Source organism: Muscardinus avellanarius, assembly GCF_963383645.1.
Source record: "Muscardinus avellanarius genome assembly, chromosome: 4".
Classification (NCBI taxonomy): domain Eukaryota; kingdom Metazoa; phylum Chordata; class Mammalia; order Rodentia; family Gliridae; genus Muscardinus; species Muscardinus avellanarius.
The window spans coordinates 153,499,292-153,521,761 of NC_137789.1; the positions used below are offsets into that span (position 1 = coordinate 153,499,292).

Consider the following 22,470-nt stretch of genomic DNA (forward strand, 5'->3'; position numbering starts at 1 on the left):
GCCGGGGGTCTCAGAGCCTCAGGTTGGGGAGCGGGAGGCCGCCAGGGACCCTCCACTGGAGGCTTTCTGGTTCTGAAGTGTTGGGTCCTGGTCTCACCCCAGAGCCTCTGAAGGCAGAGACCATAGAATAGACCATACTCCTTCCAGCCTTGAACTATTTGTAAAATCCACCTTGTTCATGCGGTTCTTTTATGGCATACTCTAGCAAGTAACCAGTTGTTTTGAGTGTCAGACACTTTGCTGGGCTTTAGGGAAACAGAGGAACAAAGTCCTGTGCCCAGGGAGCCTCTGTTTAACACGAGGGCCATTCATTACCTGCGGTTGAATTTTCTTTTGTCCGGTGTAGCTGGCTAGAGTCATTTCCTCCATCGGTGGTTCAAATACACCTTTTGTCATTCATAACATAAGTGTGCAAGGGACGAGGCCAGGATCCGAAAGTGGTGAGTCTCCAGGTTTTAATCATTTGAAACTTGGAAACTAAGGTCTCTTGAGCTGTTTCTAAGGATTTTCTCACTGTTATTGTCCCGATGGTTTTGCTGAAGAATTAAAATATTAGCCAGCTGTGGTGGCGCACACCAGTAATCTAAGTGGTGTGGAGGGTGAGACAGGAGGATCGCAGGTGCACCGTCAGCCTCAGCTACTTAGGCCCTCCGCAACTGAGTGGGACCCTCCCTGTTTCAGAATAAAGAATAAAAAACAGGGCTGTGAGTGGAGCTTGGAGGTAGAATGCCCCCGGGTTCCATCCCCAGAAACCTTAAGAACTGAAATAGTAAGGTTTCCTGAAATTAGCAAGTTACCAGGATCAAAGCCAAGGGCTCGGTCCACTTCGTTTTATCCGGGTCAGCTGTGAGTAGGTTGCATGAAGCTTAAAACAACCGCGCTCATAGGTGATCACGGCTGGCCCCTGGGCTCAGTGTGGCCGGCGGCCTCCGCCCGGCAGGGCTGGATCTGAAGTCCATCGGGAGCTCTGTGATCCTGGACGAGTTCTGTGCCTTCGATTTAGAAATCAAGCTTTCCATGAATTTATATTTCTAGTGAATAAATAGCTCTGGTCTAGCTTACTGTGAAGAAGGAATCAAGCTTGGCAGTGGTGAAGGTTCCTTGGAAGGCCAGTGGTGGCGGCGGGGCTCAGGAGGCTGACACCTGGCCCTGGCTTTTTGTGGGGTGGTTGCCTGACTAGCCCCCCTGAGCTCTTGGGGCCTCGGCAGTGAGAGGGCGGGGCCAGATACTGTCTGCGGTCCCTCCTAGCTAGAATACTTGTGATTCTGGTATGAAAATCAATCTCTGAGGAGAGTGTTCCGATCCCAACTTGGCGGCTGGGCGAGCTGCCCTCAGAGGTGTTTTAAATTTTGATGGTTGAAGTCAAGGTCAGCATTGGACGGCCGTGGCCCATCGAGATCCTGGTTGCCTCATACTTCCACTTTGTGCTGACTGCTACAAGTCACATGCCCACCCTCAAACACTGAGTATCAGCAAGCCTAGTGTCCCTGGGTCCTTCCCCGGGGCCTCAAAGCTGGGCTTCCTCTTGTTCTGTTGTGTGAGATCCTGCACAGCACTGTTTCTTTTCCTTTTCCACCTTTGCTGCTAATAAAAAGAGAGATGCCGGGCGTAGTGGCGCAGGCTTATAATCCCAGTACTTGGGAGGCTGAGACAGGAGGATTGCTGGTTTGCAGCCAGCCTCAGCTACTTAATGAGGCCCTCTGCAACTTAGTGAGACCATTTCCAAATAAAAACTAGGACTGTGGGTATAGCTCAGATGTAGAAGGTCCCTGGGCTCCATCCACAGTACAGCAAAAAAGAGAGAGAGAGAGAGAGAGAGAGAGAGAGACACACACACACACACACACACACACACACACACACACACACAGACTATCAGCAGAGAAACTAAGAAACGTAGCAATTTGGAATGCTTTTCCAAAATCTCCCAGAAGAGTCTGGGACATTGGTGTGTGATTCAGCCCTGCTCAGTGATGTGTTTTTAGGAGCACAGGGGACATGGACCAGGACAACAGGCCTTAGGACAGAAGTGTCAAGGAAGGGGCCTCTGTCTGTCATTGCTGGACGGTGCAGAGGTCAGCATTTGGACTCAAGATGTAGTCCTGCATCTAAATGGGGTGCGAGCTGGTAGAGGCACACATGCAAGTCTCTCACTGAGCCCTTCCTGTTTAGCCCACCCTTCCCTCCCCCTCCCTCCGTCTCGTGTTTGAAGTTAGTGATTGACTGCTATGTTTGCGAATGTACCTCCTGTACTTGGGGAATGTCCCTCTTCCCGCTCCCGCCCCTCCGTGAGGTCGCCTTATTTTCTCATCTGTGGTTTCTCCTTCCTCGTCTAGAGTTCCTCCTATGACCTTTTCCCCCCTAGCTTCCGCATATCAGGGAGAGCATCCGACTTCTTACGTTTTGCGACTGACTAATCTCTCTTAGCGTAAGGTTCTCCAGTTCCATCCGTTGCCCCGCAAATGACGTAATTGTGTTCTTTATGGCCGGGTAAAATTCCATTGTGTACATATCCCACAGTTTTGTGAGCCATTCATCTGTTGCGCGAGTTCCTTTCCTAAGTTCACTCAGAGCATTTATTGAACACCTACTGTGTACTCAGAAGCAGGCCAAGTGTAGGGGTTGAAAAGTGTGAAGGACCGCGCGGTGGCTCCTGATCTCACCAGGCGCTCCGTAGGTGGCGTGGTCGCTGGCATCAGGGCGGGGCTCCGGAGTCAGACCATCACCTCCCCAGGTGCGACTTCTTAGATGTACCTTAGTCTCTGAGTCTTGGTTTCCTCATCGGTAAAGTAGTAATAGAATCATAGTGTGCTCGTGTACACCTCTTGGGCATGTTGCAGGATGGAGGGCCCTCATTTCATGAAACGCTTATCATCATTCTGGTACATTCTAGAACCCCATCAACGTGAGCAGGAGTAACATTAGGGTTCTCACCAAGGCTTCACTCACAAGGGTGTCAGCTTGGGGGAGAAGCGCAGGGACGTCTGGTCTCCCTCGGCTACGGAAGGCAGGCTGGTCAGGAGGGTTGGCAGGGGAGGAGAGCGGTGTGGCTGTGTGCCCTGAATTCTGACTGGCCCAGAATTCACTCACTAATAAACCAGCAAGGAGCCGGGCGCGGTGGCACACGTTTGTAATCCCAGTAGTTGGGAGGCGGAGACCGGAGGATCGCGTAGGTTCAAAGCCAGCCTCAGCTACTTAGTGAGGCTCTTAGTAACTTAGTGAGACCCTGTTTCCAAACAAAAAATAGGTCTGGGAGTGTAGCCCAGAGGTAGAAAGCCCTTGGGTTCCACTGCCAGTAACACACACACACACACAGAAGGTTCTTCAGGCAGAGAGACAGATACCACTTTCCAATGGCCCTCTGATGATGATCTGGTTGTCTCCTGTGTCCTCTGAGTGTATGGGTTCCTTTGTTTGTTTGTGTGTTTTTTGTGGTACTGGGTGTGGAATCTGTACGATCCTCTGGTTTCAGCCCTCCAAGTGCTGGGATTACAAGCGTGAGCCACCATGCCTGGCATATGGATTCCTTTGAATTAAGAGCTGTGTGTCAAGCTGGGTGTGGTGGCACACGCTTGTAATCCCAGCATTTGGGTGGCTGAGATTGGAGGATCACGGTTTGCGGACAGCCTCAGCTACTTAGTGGGACACTCCATAACTTAGTAAGACCCTGTTTTAAAATAAAGAATAAAAAATTGGACAGGGTGTGTAGCTTGGAGATCGAATGCCCCTGGGTCCCATCAGCAGACCTGCAAAACAGAAAGACAAAAAAACTGTGTTGGGACACCTGGGAGCTTACAGATCCTGGGAGGGTTACAGATCCATCTTGTTAACCCTCCCTGGAGTTTGGGATACTCCAAAAATGGAAGTTTATAGAAGCCCTGGGACCTGGAGCAATGTCTGGTTTGATTTCCATATTCTGGGAATTCCTCATGGGAAAAGATTTATCATGTCTTCAGAAGAAATGGGTTGGGAGTCCACAAGTATCCAATGATTTTAGCTTCCTAGGACAAATTGTCAAGTAAGCGTATTTCCTAAACACGGCCTTTCCATCTCGGCGCGGCGGCAGCTGGTCCCTCTCCATGGGGTAGCGTGACTCCTGTGCACACAGACAACTCTGAGGCACATTATCGTGGCTGGAATTTCTGATAATTTCTCAATTTGAATAACCCTGTGTAATGAGTCAGAGCCTTGTGCAATCTTTGAGACCTCAGGAACATCTTTTTCATTAATTGTGCAATCAGCTCCTCAGAAGGCGACGCAGGCCTGCCTGTGAGCTGTGTTTTTCTCGGTGTTGCTGTGAAGCGCATCACAATCGCCCTTCATTGCTGTGTTGGGCAAGATTTCACCCGATCATCTGGCGCTCGCGTCATCTCACGCCCTGTGACTCAGACGAGCCCCTCCCCTTTGGTGCCAGGATTCAAAGTGGCGATCGCCGCCTGGTGAGGATGGGTAGACACAGATTTCTGCCCGTGGGGTTTGCCCAGGCAGATGGCTGCCCCTTGCCTGGGGGAGAGGGGAGGCTCAGTGTCCAGCAGTCCAACGCTCTTCCCTGGCACAGAGTGAGCTACCTGGGGCCGGGGGTGTTGTGTCCCCAGGACAGGTAGGATGGGGGAAACGCCACCAGACAAGACAGTGCCCCAAAGAGTTACCGTGTCTGGGTACCTTCTTGAGCTAGACCTGTGCTGACTGTGTGAGCTGTCTTGCCTTCTTCTTGGCTAGCCAGGGAAACCAGGGGCACAGCTTGCCCAGAGCCACCCAGCAGGAGGAGGCAGAGCCAGGATTTGAACCCCAGTCTGTCTCACTCCCAAAGTATTCCTTGAAGAAGTGTTGACTCACAGCATCTTGTTTGATCTCCAGATATTTGGAGGGCTTTCCAGCTATCTTTCTGTTATTAATTTTTAGCTCAATTCCACTGTGGCCTGAGAACATACTTGGTACAGATTTCTCTTCTTTTAAATTTGTTAGAGTGCATTTTCTGTTCTAGAACGTGGTCTGTCTCGGCAACTGTTTCTTGTGGGCTTGCAAAGAACACATGTCTCCCTGCTGGGTGGGTGGTAAGTAGACAGCACACAGAAGTAGTGAGCTGCTAGGTCAGCTAGGTCCTTACCCATCCTCTGCCCGCTGGCCCATCAGTTCTGGAAAGAGGGAGGGTGTGGTCTCCTGAGTCTAATCTGAAACACTGAACTGCAGTCTCCATTGTGGACCGCGGTATTAGAAAACCTGGGTCCAGCCCCACTTGGGCCTTTTGGGTGAGTTACTGACTCCTTCCAGCCTCAGTTTCCTATTGTGTCACACAGGGCCAGTGATGCTGCCCAGGGACAATAGCAGGATGCCTTGAGGTCAGATGGGTAACAGATGTGAAGGTGTTGCTTCAACTGGGAACACTGAAGCTTTGAAGTCGCGCAGGATTGGATTGCAATTCCAGGCTTTTCTGGGATGCCTGGTAAAAATTAGCACCAAGGTTAGAGCCGGAAGAATGGCAAAGTAATACGCTCCCTGCATGTCAAGGCATGGGTCTTCTCCAGCTCTGTCATAGGCAGTTTTCTGTTACTGTAGTGAAATACCTGGGGCTGGGTGCTTTATAAAGAAAAGAGGTTTGTTTAGTTCTCAGTTCTGGAGGCTCAAGGGCATGGTGTCAGCATATGCTTGGTTCAACCTCTGAGGTGGATAGGCGTGTGTGTGAGAGGGAGAGATCACAGATCACACAACACAGGAAGCTGGAGAGAGACCCAAGAGGGGCCAGCTTTCTCTTTATAATAACCTTCTCAGAAGTACTCCCACGCTGGGCGTGGTGGCACACGCTTGTAATTCCAGGACTTGAGAGGCTGAGACAGGAGGATCGCAGGTTCAAGACCAGCCTCAGCTACTTAGTGAGGCCCTCTGCAACTTAGTGAGACCCTGTTTCAAAATAAAGAATAAAAATAGGGCTGAGGGTGTAGCTCAGAGGTAGAATACTCCTGAGGTCAATTTCCAGTGCCAAAAGAAAAGAAAAAAAGAAGAAATAAGAACCACCCCAGTCATCCAGTCACTTCTCACCGTCGCCACTGGGGCCCAAGCTTGCACCCCATGGCCCCGGGGGACGCACACCCAAGCCTTCGCGGGCATGTTCTCTTGTCCTGCAGAGTTGTGTCCACTGAGCGTGAGCTTCCTGTTCGAGCAAGGTCAGAGCCTGTTGGTCCGCACACAGCGTCCCAGTTCTCATTCCGAGCACACGGCTGTCTCCAGTGCCTACACAGGAGCTCGTGTTCCTCACCCGAGGCGGTGGCCTGCATGCCAGCCTTCTTCTCAGCCGGGGTGTCTGTTGAACGATAGATCCCTGCTCAGGAGATGGCCCGAGCCGAGGTTTCTTAAATCCTAGCCTGGCATTTTTGACCAGTTTGACATTCTTGGCTTTGACGAATGTAGCCTGATGTGGTTTAGCCCCTATTGGAAAGAAAACATCATCAACAACAGGAGAAGCCTGGTAACAGCCCAGGAGGTGCAGGAGGCGGGACAGTCTGGAAAGGGCCCCGGTGCGCGGATGTCTCTGGCATCTACAGTCCCAGTGGCGTGGAAGTCACGCCTTGGCTCTCACAGCTGCGCGGATCACCAGTGTGGAGTCTGCCCGAGGCCCAGGACAGTCCCCGAGCCCCTCAGCTGGAGCAGGTGAAGGAGAGAAGGCGTGTTCAGGGAGAACGCACGCGGCACGCTCCCGTGAGCTCGGAGGACAGAGGGCCTCTTCACTTACTGTCCCTTTGGAAGATGATGTTAAAGAGAACTTTTTTTTTTTCCCCCCAAAAAATGTCTCCTTGGTTTGGAAGATGGCTACGGAGCAATCCACAAGACGACTGGCTTCTGCCTTGAGTGCTAATTATAGTACTCTCGCTGAAGGGAAACAAAATCCACATAAATATGGTGAAATATGGCGGACACCTGATGAATCAGGGCTTAGATGAGGCTCAGTGTCTTTTAACCTGTGGTTAGATTTTCTTTAGGACGCATCTCCCAGGCTTTTCCTCTTAGCATAAAGGCGTGTGTGTCTGTGTGTGTGTGTGTGTGTTTGTGGTATTGGGATGGAAGCCAGGGGCAATCTGTCTTTTCTGAGCTACACCTCCAGCCTTATTTTATTTCAAAGCAGGGTCTTGCGAGGTTAATGAGTCTCACTACTTGCTGACATCGTCCTAGAACCTGTGATCCTCCTGTCTCAGCCTCCCAAGTACTGGGATCGTGCCCCACCATGCCTGGTTGCACAAAGGCGCTTTTTAGTTTCTTTTCTCCACCTTGTTTACTCATCAGTGGCTATTGCTGTCTCAGGTTGTTCACTCAGGATAAAGCACCATCAGGCATGGTGGTGTGTGCCTGCAGTCCCAGTACCCTGGAGGCTGAGCCAAGAGGATAGCATGTTTGAGGTCAGCCTCAGAAACTGGGAAGTGCAATAACCGGACAAAAAAAACCTGTGGATTTATTAAGGTCCTTGGTGAATATGGCCACAGTATTTTCAGAAGGGTTTGCCAATATGTGTTCCCATTAGCTATAGGAATATTTATATATATATATATCAACCCCCCAAGTCACTGAAAGTCCACAAGAAAATTTTCTGAGAGAAAGCCTTGGGGATAAACAGGTCAGTGGCTCCAAGCTCGTTCTGTCTTGCTCGATAGATTTCACCGTCCATCTTAAACGTTGTTTTCATTCTCAGACGTGTCTCTTGGAAGGGATAAGTCTCTTTGGGCGGCGTGGATACTTTGACCATCCGGCTTTGCCCGGGGATGTGGCGAGCCTTGATCACCACGGTCTGGCCTGGGAGGGGGCCTGTGGCCGTCAGGTCCGACACTTGTGTTTGGGTGAGGACCTGGGGTGCACGGGGGACGCGAAGGCCAAGGTCACCAGCCAGACGGGGCAGAGACCCCGAGGCCATGGCTGCCCTGGACGCCCAGCCGAGGGCTGGCCGCGGGGACCCTCCCGATGCCAGCTCTGTCCAGAATGCAGCAGGAGGAGGCCAGGCTGTTTTTGTTTTGAAAAGTAAAGAATGTGTTTATTCAAGTGTTTTGTATACATAGAGGTATAACATAATCCACGTATATAAAATTCACCTTCTAGCAGTTATAATAAGGTTAAAAAGGGACATTCTTTTTCATTATTGTTATTATTATCATTATTATTATCATTATTATTTGTACTGAGAATTGAACACAGGGGCATTCCATCTCCAAGTACACCCCCAGCCCTTTTTATTTTTTACTTCTTGGTCCTGGAGATTGAACCCAGAGGGAGCTACACCCCCGACCCAGTTTCATTTCTTATTTGGAAACAGGCCTCACTAGGCTGCTGGCTCTGAACCTGCGATCCTCTTGTCTTAGCCTCCCAAGTACTAGGATTAAAAGCATGTGCCTTGCCGGGCGTGGTGGCGCACGCCTGTAATCCCCGCGCTTGGGAGGCTGAGACAGGAGGATCACACAGGTTTGAAGCCAGCCTCAGCTACTTAGTGAGGCTCTCAGCAACTTAGTGAGACCCTGTTTCCAAAATAAAATATAAATGGGTTTGGGAGTATAGGTAGAAAGCCTCTGGGTTCCACCCCCAGTACCACAAAAAGAAAAAAAAAAAAGCATGTGCCTTGCCGGGCGTGGTGGCGCACGCACACTTGTAATCCCCGCGCTTGGGAGGCGGAAACAGGAGGATCGCACAGGTTCGAAGCCAGCTCGCTGGCTTAAGAGACCCTGTTTCCAAATTAAAAAAATATATATATAAAAATGGGTCTGGGAGTGTAGCCCGGAGGTAGAAGGGTTTCCAAGAATCCCAGTAAGCCTTCACATCCGGCTTTCCTTTTATTTTTTTGAAATAAGGTCTCGCTAAGTTGCTGAGGCTGGCCTCAAACCTGTGATCCTCCCGTCTCAGCCTCCCAAGTACTTGGATTCCAGTCACGCACCACCACACCTGGCTAACATTTATCCTTTTATTTAAAGTATGTCTTTGTGTTTACAGGGATGTGCACTTATCACTACTAATTCCAGAACATCCTTATCACTGTGTAAAGAAACCCGGTGTATGTTAGCAAATCCAGTCTCTCTTAGCACCTTCCCAGACTTTCCCTCTGTCTGGCCCTAGCCACTGCTCATTTACTTGTCTCTGAATCTGCCTTTTCTAGAAATTTCCCTATAATCGACATCCTCCAGGAAGTGGTCCTTTCTGACTGGCGTCTGCCACTTAGTGTTTTCAAAGTTCGCCCACATGGTACGCGTGTCGGGACTTCATTCTACTTTATGACCCCAAAAAATATTCCATGGTGCGGTTATGGGAGAAGCACGTCTCTCCCTGCGGTGGGATCCTAATACCAGCCCTGCAAGTCACTCGGAAAGCCTAAAGTGCTGAGGCAGGACTGACTGCGTCTGTCTGTCTGTCGGGGAAACTGGAGCATGCCAGCGCGGAGCCAGCCCTAAAGACCAGTGTCCTACACACACGGAGGGTGGGGCATCCGGAAGTGTGCGTTCAGATTTATTAGCTCATATACTTCTTCTGGAGAGGAAGTGGCCTGGCCTCACCCTCATCTGACGACGAGGCCACCGAGGCCCAGATCGGGGAAGCGGCCCGTGCCGGCTCCCAGGCCCGCCTTCTCACTTTGTGCTTGGGGCAGAGTTCCCGGCCAGGTTTGCAAGTTCCTCTGCTGTCTTCCCCCTGCTCTGGGCCTTGGCTCCTCCCTCCTGGGGTCCAGCCCCGGCCCTCCTCTGCCTCCCAGAGCCTGCAGGGCGAGGCCCTGCTCCCGGGCAGCCCTAGACACAACACCGAGAAGTCTCTGAGGAGGTTGGGACCCGAGCCAGATGCTCATCAGAGGACCGTGGATGCTGGTGTAGACTGAGTCGTCAGCTGTTTCCCCAGAGATAATAATAGATACATCATATTGGGTGTCCAGAGAGTTCCGAAATGAAAATTGTGCCGTGAAATTGATTGGAAAGTATCTTCTAATACATGGAATAGGCGAGGAAAGACAAACGTAAGCCCATACCCAAGCGCTGGCCCGGGCACACGGGCTGGGGATCCTACCATTGATTTTTCTTGCCCCTGAGACTGAAAGAGCTTTATTTCAGTGGCAGGCCCCTTTACACATGGACACATGGTTTTGGGAAAAGGTGCCTTTTCCCAGGAAAGCCAAAGTTTCAGAACGAGGCTGCGCTTGTGAGTCAGCGCAGTGAGCGGGCTCGTGGCCAGCTGGCCGGGCGCCCCGAAAGCTGGGTCCAGCTGCGGCCCGGGCGAGGGAGACTGTCCTAGACTTGTTTGGGTGATACATCTCCTGTCCTTCACCTGTCACGGGTCTTTTCCAGGCACCAGCCGCTGCAGCTGTAAACAGCTCCTGCTCGGAGCGCCGCCCCCGGGCACCGCAGCCTGAGGTCTGGCATCGGGGGAGCTTTTCCCACTCGGAGCCGTCTGGGAGACTGTACCGGAAAGAGAGGCGCTGCCAACACTTGCAAGTGCCAGTGTGGGCTGAAATCGAGGCCAGACCCCGGGCTCAGGCTTCGCCACCCCTTTTTCCTTTATGCGTGAAGAGGAGTGAAGGAGGGCTCGCCAACCCCCCTGCATTTTCTTTATTTCTCTACAGGAGCATGCCTTTACCCATCCATCATTCCATTTTTAATCTTAGGAAAAAAATAAATGCCTGTTACTACTTGTGAATTCTTTTTTTTTTTTTTTGGACTAGGGATTGGACTCAGGAACGTTCTATCTCTGAGCTCCACCCCCAGCTTTATTTTATTTTAAATTTGAAACAGGGTCTAAGTTACTGCGGACCTTGCTAATTTGCTGGGCTCCTTATGTTTCAGCCTCCCAAGTACTGGGATTACAAGCGCATGCCGCCACGCTGGTGAATTCATTGTTTTTTTTTTTTTTTTTTTTTTTTTTTTTTGCAGGTCTGGGGATGGAACCCAGGGGCATTTGACCTCCAAGCTATACTTACTCCTGCCCTGTTTTTTATTCTTTATTTTGAAACAGGGTCTCACTAAGTTGCCGAGGGCCTCACTAAGTAGCTGAGGCTGCCCGCGAGCCATCAGCCTCCCAAATGCTGGAATTACAAGCCTTAGCCACCACGCCGGCCCCTGGGGATTCTACAGACACCAAAGGGCTTTGTGTTTTCCACTTTGCTTTTTCCTCTGATCCGCAGACAGTACCCTTGATGATGCACTAGCTTTCAGGAGACCTCAGCCAGCCGCCTTGGCCACTGCTGGGGGATACCTCTGTGCCTCCTGCGCATTTTCTCTGAAGGCTTTGAGGACAGGTCTCTCTGCCCAGGCCCCTCTGTGCCTGTGCCCCAGGTCCTGGAATTTGCAGCGGCAGCAGCACCAATTAGCCTGGGGGTCTGGTTGCCTGGAATGTGCGAGGTCTCCCTTTGGCTTCTGCTGCTCCCCCTGCAGAGCCTGGCTGTGGCCACCGCTGGCTGACGTCTCCTTGGAATTTAACAGCAGGAGGCAGACAGAATGCAGCCACTCAAACCAAAAACAGGGTGGATGAGCCTGTGGGCACCTGGGCTGCCCGCCCTGGGTTTTGAGCTTTTGTTCTTCCCCCAGGCTAACTGTCTTGCCAGCAGGAGGCCCCCTCCCTTTGCTCCTTCAGCCTCCTTAGTCCTGAGGAACCTGTGTAGATGCACCCCGCCCTTATGGTGAAAATGGAGGAAACCTGCGATCTGGTGCACAGTCCACGCCCCTCCTGTGCAGCCTGTCTGTCCCTCCCCGGCTCCTCCGGCCTCTCCTCTTCCCAGGGCATCCTCAAGTTCAGGGAGAAAGCTCACAAAGGGAGCTCTGCTCAGCGAAGATGCATCCCCCTTTCCCTCCAAGATGTGGCCCACACCCCTCCCTAGCTGCAGGCGGCAGGTTAGTTAACCACCATTCCTGGTCCTGTCTTGGCCTGCCACCCATACCTGGGACAGGTGTGCTTTTGATCCTCCATCAGAGTGGGGCCCGAATCCCATCCTGACATGAAGGGTCCTAGGTGGAGGAGACCCAGCGTTCAGCGTAACGACCACGATTCCAGGCCATCTCTAGCTGCTGGCGAGCTGGGCCCCGGGTGCCAGCTAACCTGGGTCTGCAGCCTGTGCATCTGCTCCGCTCTGTCTAGCTGAATGCACACTCCCCCAGCCCAATGGGGAGTGCCAGTGGAGGGCTGCTTGCTTGGTGGGGGTGCTGGGGAGCAGGTGGCACTGGGGAGTTGGCTGGGCTTCAGATCCAATCGGAATGCCCCTGCCTTTTTGCCCCGTAAAGGTGCCTGGCACCTGTAGATGGGTTCCTGGGTATCATTTTCTCCTGGGGTTCTCTCTGGAGTTGGGCGTGGATTTTATTTAGTAGCTTCTTTTTAGGTACTCTCTGCCTGGCAGGCTAGGGATGAACAGTAATAGCAAAGGAATGTGAAACGTGGCTCTCAGACCGCATTAGGACAGGAGGAACACACGTCCAGTGTGCACCCCATGGCAGCAGGTTCTGGGGTGTCAGTGCATGCAAGACCTGCAGAAGGCTGCTGGCGCCTGGAGACCAGGCCACCAGTGGATGGACCTCTGGGATCCTGGCGATGACAGCTGAGTGTGTTCTACCCCTTCATATGCTGGGCCATTCCCAAAGATCACTCCCAGTTTCCTTAGCACCCACCGGGGGCCTGCCGTGTTTGCCTTCTCTATTTACACTTTCCTTGCCAGTGAGACAGCACATGTTTGCAGGGGAGGTTTTCCCAGACTCCTGGGCAGAACTTGGAGCCCGCAGCAGGGGGCCCAGCAGGCACTGGGCGGGGTAACTGCTTCTCCTAGTCCTTAAAATGGCTTCCTGGCCCTTCAAGTGTGGACAGGCAAGCTTCCCAGTGGCCTTTGTTCCCAACCTCTGCAGTGTGCTTTGGGAAACTTGTATTGTTTCATCAGTGGTGGCCAGGCCCACCGCGCAGGGAGGAGACCATCGGCGTGCCCAGTGTCTTAGCTTCCCCCCCTCCAAATGCACAGACCCTGCCCAGTCCAACCATATCTTGGCTGACTTTTTTTCTTCATATCTCTCTTTCCCCTACATCCTGGCGGTTTGGGAACTGGCTGAGCTCTCATTTGTAGTTTTTCAAGTGTGAATGCCTATGCTGGTATTTGAAGTTGAAATGAGGTGAAAAAAATCCCAACTGATTGGAGACCAGAAAGGGACCTTAACAGCCACCTGGGTGAGCCCCTCCTTTAAAAGTTGAAGAGTCCCAGCCCTATTGCCCCTGCCTGAGATTGTGGAGCTCGCGTGGGCTGGCTGTGCCGCTTGCTGTGGATGGCACCCGGCCTCCCACCAGGTGGGTGCCGTGCCAGTCACTGCAGATGGCCTGTGGGTTCCTGGGAGACACGGGAGGGCAAGGCTGCATCTGCAGGAGCTCTTGAGCAGCACTGGACTTGGTACAGTACCTCATCTGGCTTTGGGGTTTTAAATCAGATGAACTGGAAGGGTGGCCTCCGTGGGCATGCACCTGTACAGCCACACGGTGCCTCGTGTTCAGAAGGGTGCCATGTGTCTTAATGGTTTCCTGTCACTGTCTTAAGATTCTTATGATTTTTGAACAAGTTTATTTCCATTTTGCCCCGGGCTCTGCAAACAGTGTGGCCGGTCCCCAGTGCAGGACAGTGCATTAAAATGCCAGGGATTTGATCAATCTATTCTTGTGACTGATTTGAATTTTTGGAACATGCTGTTCCCTGCGAATAAAGGAGGATTCATTACTTTTCCCTCGAATACACTGCGTTCTGTTTTCCAAATTAGCTCTAGTTATCATTCCACTAAGAAATTGGATGGTGGGATTGTTCTTACTGGAAGAGAAGTTTGTGCTGTTAATCCTGCATTCTGGTCCTGATTTCTTGCTTCACAGCGGTGCGGGCTGCAGGGGGCTCCAGGGGCTGGAACCGGAAGGGAGGCCACGGATGGGGAGGAGGGCGCTTCAGATGCACCGGGCTAGTCTCCTGCCTCTGCCGCCTGCCGGTCCTAAGGCTTTGAACAATGGACTTTCCTTCTCTGGCCCTCTGTTTTTGCCCCTTTCTGTAGACCAGGTGTACGATCCACCCCATAGACTTGCAAGGAAAACTGGAGTGCCCATCTCTGCCTTGCTCTGTGCTCGGCATATAGTAAATGCCGAATAAATAAGCACTATTATTCTTATTGCTGCATTATTGCCAATATTGAAGGTTGAGTGGGATTTGACTAGCTGTAGGGGAGGAGAATAAAGTATTCCAGGCAGGAAGGAAAATAGGTGTGAGTGTAAGGGACGGGGGGAGCATGGTATTTTGGGGGCTGGGGGAGAAGCGAGATTCTTAGTTTCAGAGGAGCCACTTGGAAGTGTTGAAATGCACTGATCCAGTTCTGGGTTCAGTCGGGGGATAACAGGAGACCTAGCCTTGAGGGTGGGCCATGAGGTTTAGTGGTTTCTGTTCATTATCTCATTTAGGACTCCACCTACACGGCACATGTCACCTGTCCCCATGTTCCAGGGAAGGGAGACTGGGGCGTGGACAGGGACAGTCGCTGCCTAACGTGCCCCAGCTACAAGGGACAGATGGAGGGTTTGATGCTTGGTCTGTCTCTGAAGCCACTGTGCGTTGGACAAGAGCTTGTGGCCTTTCGCAGCCTGGCTGACCCCAGAGTGCGTGGGGCCGGAGTTGAACTGGGCATTCCCGCCCGACCTGGTGTGACTGAGTTTGTGAGCTGGAGTTGCCATGCCGGGTTGGGGGAACCGGCAAATCTGCAGGGAGGAGAACAAGGGACAAAGGACAGTGCAGTGAGCAGGGCAGAGAATCTGCTTCCCGTGCTGGGAGGACCGGAGGCCGGGCTGGGCTAGCTGCAGGCCGGCGCGGGGCAGGAGCTGGCTGCAGATCTCCAGATTAGCCAGGGAGGCTCTGCGCCGGTCCTGGGCCAGCTCTGGAGTGTTGGTGACTGGGGCCCTGGCTGGCCCAGGCACCCTGGCCTAGAGGTGAGGCTCAGCTGTCCTGCTGGCGTGGCCCAGGGGCACCTCACACGGCCAGCCAGCCATGTGCCAGGGGGCACAGAGAGGAGCTGGGGCCGGCTGCTGGCCAGGAATAGACCCTGGCAGGTCCAGGTTGTATGGGGTCTGAGACTTGTAGCATTCAGGAGACCCTGTAAAAAAGAACTCAAAATTATAAATGCAATAGCAAGGAAGGAATGATTGTTCAGATTGAAAAAATGAAACAGAGCTGACAAACTTCAAAACACAGACAGATACCACAAAATCTAGGAAAATATAGTTATTTCCTGCCAGATACATCTGCACTTATAAAATCTGCTCCCCCACCATTGTATTTGGTGTGGACTCTTTAGTTATCTTTTCGTGTGATGGTGACTTTGTAATACTTCCTACAGAGAAAAAAATTATTGTAGCTGGATGTGGTGGCCCACACTTGTAATCCCAGTACGTGGGAGACTAAGACAGGAGACTTGCAGGTTTGTGGTCTGCCTCAGCCATTTAGTGAGGCCCTCCGCAACTTAGTGAGACCCTGTTTCAAAATAAAGAATGAAAAATAGGGCTGGGGGTGTAACTCAGAGGTAGAATGCTCCTGGGTTCCATCCTTAGTAGTACAAAAAAAATTGTTATTTTTACTAATTTTTTTTTGGGGGGGTATGGTCCTAAGGATTGAACCCAGGAGCATTCTTCCTCTGAGCTACATTACTAGCCCAATTTTATTTTATTTTTTACCTTGAAACTGCACCTCACTAGGTTGCTGAGGGCCTCTCACCAAGTTGCTGAGGCTGGCCACGAACCTGCAATCCTTTTCTGTCTCAGCCTCCCAAGTACTGGGATTACAGGTGCTGAGTACCATGGCCAGCTTATTTTTACTCTTTGATTATGATTAACTCAGTCTTTCCTCTGACATATTTCCCTTCGACTCACGTCCGTGCTCGTGTCCATGTACCGCCTGTGGCCTGCAGCAGGGGCGGGCAGGGTGAGCAGTGGGAGCGCCCCGGGAGGCCATGCCTGTTCCAGGATTGGCACAGTCATGGAAGTAGACTCAGAAATGACTGCAGAGCGTGTAAATACATCTTGCTCAACCCAAACAGAATGACGCCCCAGTTCTACTTTCCTCGGGCATCCTCCCTGCCAGAGAGTTGCTGTGTGGCGGAGGAAGGGAGCCTGCGGCCTCAGCTGGCTGAGGCTTAACTGGTTCACGTCTGCAGATCTTCAGAAGCACATGGATGTCGGGCGTGGTGGCGCACGCTTGTAATCCCAGCATTCGGGAGGCTGAGACTGGAGGATCGCGGTTCGTGGACAGCCTCAGCTACTTAGTGAGGCCCTCTGCAACTCACTGAGACCCAGTTTCAAAATAAAGAATAAAAAAAAATAGGGCAGGAGGTGTAGCTCGGAGGTCGAATGCCCCTGGGTTCCACCCCCAGACCCTCCAAAAAAAAAAAAAAAAGCACATGGATAACGCTCTGCTGGGCCCTTGCAGAACGGAGGGCTCTAAGCTAAGGCTCTGAGACCTTCTCTGTAAATGCACCTCTGCTCTCAATGACTGCACTGTGCAGGGGACCAGACTTAGCCACTGGAGAGAGAGAGACTGAGACATCATGTGGGGGTCCCCAAACCCCATGGTTTGTGGCCCCTGTGTAGGCAATCGTTAAAATTAAGTACTTACAGTAGCCGGGTGCAGAGGTGCTGGAACACACCTGTAACCAGAGTACTTGAGAGGCCGTGGCAGGATTGCAGGTTTGAGACAGTGGTAACTTAGTAAGATCCTATTTCAAAATAAAAAGGGTGAGCCAGGCGTGGTGGTGCACGCTTGTAATCCCAGCAGTCGGGAGGCTGAGGCAGGAGGATCATGGTTCGCGGACAGCCTCAGCTACTTAGTGAGGCCCTTTGCAACTCAGTGAGACCCTGTTTCAAAATAAAGGATAGTAAATAAAGCTGGGGGTGTAGGTCAGAGGTAGAATGCCCCTGGGTTCCATCCCCAGTACTGCAATAAATAAATAAATAAATAAATAAATAAATAAATAAATAAATAAATAAATAGTAAAAAGGGGTGAGAGTGTATCTCAGAGATAGTGTCCCTGGTTCAACCCCTAGTACACCATCCCCCCATGAAAAGAGTTAAAAAGTATTATCTGTAAACTGCCAGGGATGATGGGCTCTGAGGAAGTGTGTGTGCTTGTCTAATTATTTATAAAGTTGACAGGTTCAAGCCCTGTCAACTTTAAATGCATAGAGGTATAGGAAATATTGGCTGGTCTTAATGGGTCCTTTGCTGTGTTAATAATTAGTAATGATAGCCAGGCATGGTGGCGCATGGCACACTTCTAATCCCAGCGCTTGGGAGGCTGAGACAGGAGGATCGCGCAGGTTCGAAGCCAGCCTCAGCTACTAAGTGAGGCTCTCAGCAACTTAGACTCTGTTTCCAAATAAAGTATAAAATAGATCTGGGAGTATAGCCTGGAGGTAGAAAAGCCCCTGGGTTCCACCCCCAGTACCACAAAAAAATTAGTAATGATAAATATTTATTAGGTAAGGGGAAAGATCTGTCTGTAAATTTCTGTGACTCATCTTCCTGCTGGGCCTAGTTATTTAGCATTTTTTTTGTTTAAAAGTGAAATCCTGCAGTATCAACCATCCAGTTTTTCTTTCTTTCACTCCCTCCCTTTCTCCCTTCCGTTCTTTTTTGTTTTGTGGTACCAGGGAGTGAGCCCAAAGGCATTCCACCTCCAAGCTACACCCCCAGCTGTATTTTATTTTTTATTTAGAAATAGGGGCTACCCTATTTCTAAATAGGTTTCTGAGTGCCTTGCTAAATTGCTGAGGCTGTCCCAAAACCTGCCTGGCTTCAACAATAGTCACTTTTTAATCCACAACTGTTACATTTCTCTGTACTTATATTTATGTCTATTATTATTATTATTTATTTATTTATTTATTTATTTATTTATTTTTGGTGGTACTGGGAGTGGAACCCAGGGGCTTTCTATCTCCGGGCTATACTCCCAGACCTATTTTCTATTTTATTTGGAAACAAGGTCTCACCAAGTTGCTGAGAGCCTCACTCAGTAGCTGAGGCTGGCTTCAAACCTGCGTGATCCTCCTGTCTCAGCCTCCCAAGCGCGGGGATTACAAGCGTGTGCCACCACACCCGGCATATTTGTCTTTTGAATTTTATTTTGACAGTATTTTAAAACTTTCAGTGTATAGTTCTTGTATATATTTTGCTAAATATTTCCCTAAGTATTTAATATTTTTGATGCTGCTATAATTTATACTTTTTAAAGTTTTGACTTCAGTAGCGTGTTGCAAAATGCATAGATATACAGCCAAGCATGGTGGCACCTACCTGTAATCTGAGTACTTGGGAGGCTGAGAGGGGAGATTGCAGGTTTGAGGACAGCCTCAGTGAGTGGTGAAACTTTCATCAACTTAGTGAGACCCTGTTAAAAAAAAAAAAAGAAAGAAAAAATAGGGCTATAGCTCAGATGTAGAATGCTCCTGGGTTCAATGTCCGATACCAGAGATACCTAGAGATGCCCTGGTTGGGTATATTGATCTGTTAATTCGTAACATTGGTAAACTCGCATATTCTAGGCTCTATTTGTCGATCCCTAAGCATTTCTGTCATGTGTAAATGGAGGCGGTTTTATGTCCTCTTCCAGTGGATGCCTTTTGATCCTCATCTTGCCTCATGCTGGGCTGAGCCCAGATTTCCCTTCTGTACAGTAGTGGAGCAAGGCCCGGCCTTGACCTCGCAGGCGACTCCCCTCCGCTACCTCTGCGCCTCAGTTCCAGCCTGTGGGGCAGGGCAGGGAGGGTGCGAGGTCCGTTTCCTAGGGGCTCCGAGGGGTGCTAGACCGGTCTTCTTCTGGGTGAGAGCTCAGCTGGGCTGCAGCCTGGGCTGGACTCTCTGCTGACTCAGCCCTCTGCTCCCTTCCACCGTGGCTGTGAGAATGGAGGCACGGGTTAGACCAGAAAAACTGGCCGCCTCCTGGCTTCCCCTCGCTCATGTCTCGGCAGGGTGGCCCCCAGGAAAGTCAGGAGGAGCCCGGGGCTCCACCAAGGACCCAGCAGGGTGGCACCTTCCCCTGTCCCTCTCGCTCTCCACCTCTGCTGTCCAGGGAAGGGCACGCTCACATCTGCCCAGAGTCTCCTGCTGAGTGGCACCTCTGCCTGCTCCCTTTGCTTTTTTCCCCTTAAATTATATGCCATGGCTTGGTCAAGCGTTTCCATGCAGAAGCTCATAAAACCAGCACAGCATGCGCTGGGCAGGTGCAGCTATGGTTGCACTGATGGACAAGGGGTTGGGCTTGGAGGAGTTTGTTGATGTAGCTGAAGTCACACTATAGCCAGTCTCTCAGAGCCAGTGGGTACCATGCCCAGGCCGCATCTGATCCACCCGAGGCCAGAGCCTGTGCTCAGCATCCTCCCTGCGGAGTGGCCTGGACGCTGCAGCCTAAGCCCTTAGCCTCCCTTGGACAGCCAGCCTGGCCTCACCTACTGGATGTTCCCACCTGCACTGACCTCACTGAGGACACTGGGTCAAAGCCAAGAGGGCCAGCCCAGGCATCTGGGACCAGAAGGCTGCAGCAGCTCCCTCTAGTCCGGTGGACAGGCTTTTCAAGTGGAACAGGAATCTAACTCCCAGCGAGGTTGCTTCTAGAGGCACTTTTAACCCCCATTCTGGAGTTACAGTTGGCGAAGTCAAATGTTTCTTCTTTGGAGTGGCTTTCTGGCCGTCTCTCAACAACGAGCCCGTATTCCTTGTGGTTCCTTCAGTTCTGTTTAGTTTTCCCTTGGATGCTGGCCCACCAAGGGATGGTGGTAATGAAGGTCAGCGGTCATCTTCTCACCTGACCCACACTTGGGCTTCCCAGCACCATCTGTCTGTCCTTCCACTGGGCCTCCCTTCCGTTTATTTATCTGCAGAATTGGAAGAGCCCTGTACCAGGCCCAAATCCGCCCTGTCTCAGGTCTTGCCGCACACATCCTGTCAGGCTTAGGCCACGGAGCATCCAGGCTGGATCGGACTTTGCAGCCCCTTGCAGAGGCAGGGCCTCACCTTACAGGTGGGGAAACGGCCCCGGGCGTTCTAATGCCCAGGCAGTTCCCCCTGTGGCTTTTTGATGAACGGGCCCCCGGCGCCACTCTCTGTAGACCATGTGAGAAACACCTGCCTCTCACGTGAGCCGGAAAAACCCATGTTTGTCCTCATCCCTGATGTGAGCAAGTCAGAAAGAGGAAGTGATTTAAGGATCCTTGTCGTGGCACTTGTGAGCGTTTCTGGAGCGCAGCAGCTCTCTCTGGGGTTGCCCTCTTGGATTCACTCGGGAAGCCAGTCCCAGGAAGCCCAGTTGCTGGCTCGGGTGCCGGTCACCCGGCTTTGTGTTCAGCAGGGATGTTTCCACCCCTGTACTTCCATCTCCTGTTGGGAGCACTCTGGGAGACTCACTAGTTAATCCCAACGACCCGGAGACCCCAGGAGAGTATCAGATACATACGGAGTGCCGAGGTGGAAAAGGTGTGGACTTGGCGGAACTGTGCAGTGGGGGAGGGGCTAGAACATGTCGTATTTGTGGAGAAGTCACTCAAAAGTCTGTAAGGCTGTTTCCCGATGTATAACATAGGTACCTGATTTTCCTCTTCCAGAAGAAGATAGGAAAAGAATTAAAATGAGAGGGTCTTGAAAGCAGAAATAATCAAAGGATACTATCGAATTTGTCAAATCAGTTAATTGTTTCTGGTAATTGCCAGTCCTTTTCTGAAGCCTGGAGCTTCATGGTGTGTAAAAGGAGATGAGATTTCAGCCCTGGAATAAAGCAGCCGAGAGCTGGGGAGCCAGGCCAGAGAGGGCCCTTTGTTCAGGTGGCCGCCTTCACTTCCAAAAGGGGAGGTCGGGAGAGGCGGGCTGGTCTCAGGATGGCCCTGTGCCCGGTGGATCGAGTGGGCTTGCTGCGGTGCCTGGTGGCAAGAACTGAGAAACAATCTTCAGATGCCCTGGTGCTCCAGGGGGGCCCGTGGCTGTGCGGCTGTGCCCCGTCACCAGATGGCTGGAAGGGGCCCAGATTTTACTCACAGCCTAGATCCTGGGGAACGGCCATTTCTGTCACATTGAGGAAGGTGTGTGTGTGTGTGTGTGTGTGTGTGTGTGTGTGTGTCTGTATGCATGTGCACTATGTGAGTGTATGTGTATATGGAAGTGTGTGCATGTGTTTCTAAGTTTGTGTGTATACGTAAACACACACTTGTGTACGCGCGTACATGTGCACACAAGACCGCCTACGTTTGTGCTGTAATGTGGCTCCCTCTGGGTTCCTCCAGGTAGCGCGCCACAAAGCTGGGTGTCCCTAAGCACTTTTTCTTTGCTTTTATTCCCAGGGCAGGAAGATCCTAACAGTTTGCGCCATAAATACAACTTTATCGCTGACGTGGTTGAAAAGATCGCCCCTGCAGTGGTTCACATCGAGTTGTTTCGCAAGTAAGGAGGGCCTTCCCTGTGTTCTTTTTATTTATTTATTTATTTATTTATTTATTTATTTATTTATTTATTTATTTTTTGGTGGTACTGGGGTTCCTGGAAGCCCTTCTTCCTCCGGGCTACACTCCCAGACCTATTTTATATTTTTGAAACAGGGTCTCTTACGCCAGCGTGGCTGGCTTCGAACCTGCGCGATCCTCCTGTCTCCGCCTCCCAAGCGCGGGGATTACAAGCGTGCGCCACCACGCCCGGCTTTTCCCTGTGTTCTATAACTTCTAAGGCTTTCACCGATGAAGCTGCCTTTAGCAAAACGCCACAGCTATTTTTGAGACACATTAAAGCGTCAGAGTGTCACTGAATGGATTCTTGCGTGATGATAAATGTTTCTCCCTTAGGACATTTTTTCCATTCGACTATTTAAATTCTACATTCTTGACCCTTTGGCTGTTTTAAGAACTTTTGGCTCTGAAGAGATTCCCTAAGAATATTTTCTAAGTGGAATTGTTTTTTTGACGCATTGCAAAATTTGCCATCCTGCTTAGTTTTTTTGACCGGTAGACCCAGTGCTTAGCGTCGCCCTGTTGGATGTGCGTGGCACGAGCAGTGCCGATTGCTCAGCGAGTCACAGTGTTCAGTGTGTTGTTTCAGGCTTACTCACTCTCCTTTGGGTTCCAGGCTTCCCTTCTCCAAGAGAGAGGTGCCCGTGGCTAGTGGGTCTGGGTTCATCGTGTCGGAAGATGGACTGATCGTGACAAATGCCCACGTGGTGACCAACAAGCACCGGGTCAAAGTCGAGCTGAAGAGTGGAGCCATCTACGAAGCCAAAATCAAAGATGTGGACGAAAAGGCAGACATCGCCCTGATCAAGATCGACCACCAGGTGAGCTGCTCGGAGCCGCCGGAGCGCGGTCCCCTCTGCAGAGCTGAGTTCTCAGACATCTTGGCCAAAATCTTGGGCAGCCCAGACATGGCAAAAACACCCTGGCTGTCCAGAGTACCAGAGGGGGCCTTGAGGAGTGTGGCTTGGGTGAGGGAGGGGAAGGGGCTCAGAGAAG

The 22,470-nt window shown here is 51.3% G+C and overlaps 1 protein-coding gene across 1 annotated transcript in view; it reads left to right on the forward strand.

Annotated features, from left to right (window-relative positions):
* HTRA1 (HtrA serine peptidase 1) overlaps positions 1 to 22,470 on the forward strand; it is a gene marked incomplete at its 5' end in the record, with an annotated part of 52,311 nt that overhangs the window by 4,038 nt on the left and 25,803 nt on the right. The window contains 2 exons of the mRNA XM_080694875.1: positions 21,316 to 21,415; positions 22,091 to 22,295. Of these exons, the coding sequence (XP_080551001.1) occupies positions 21,316 to 21,415; positions 22,091 to 22,295 (305 nt within the window). The remainder of the gene's footprint in view (positions 1 to 21,315; positions 21,416 to 22,090; positions 22,296 to 22,470) is intronic.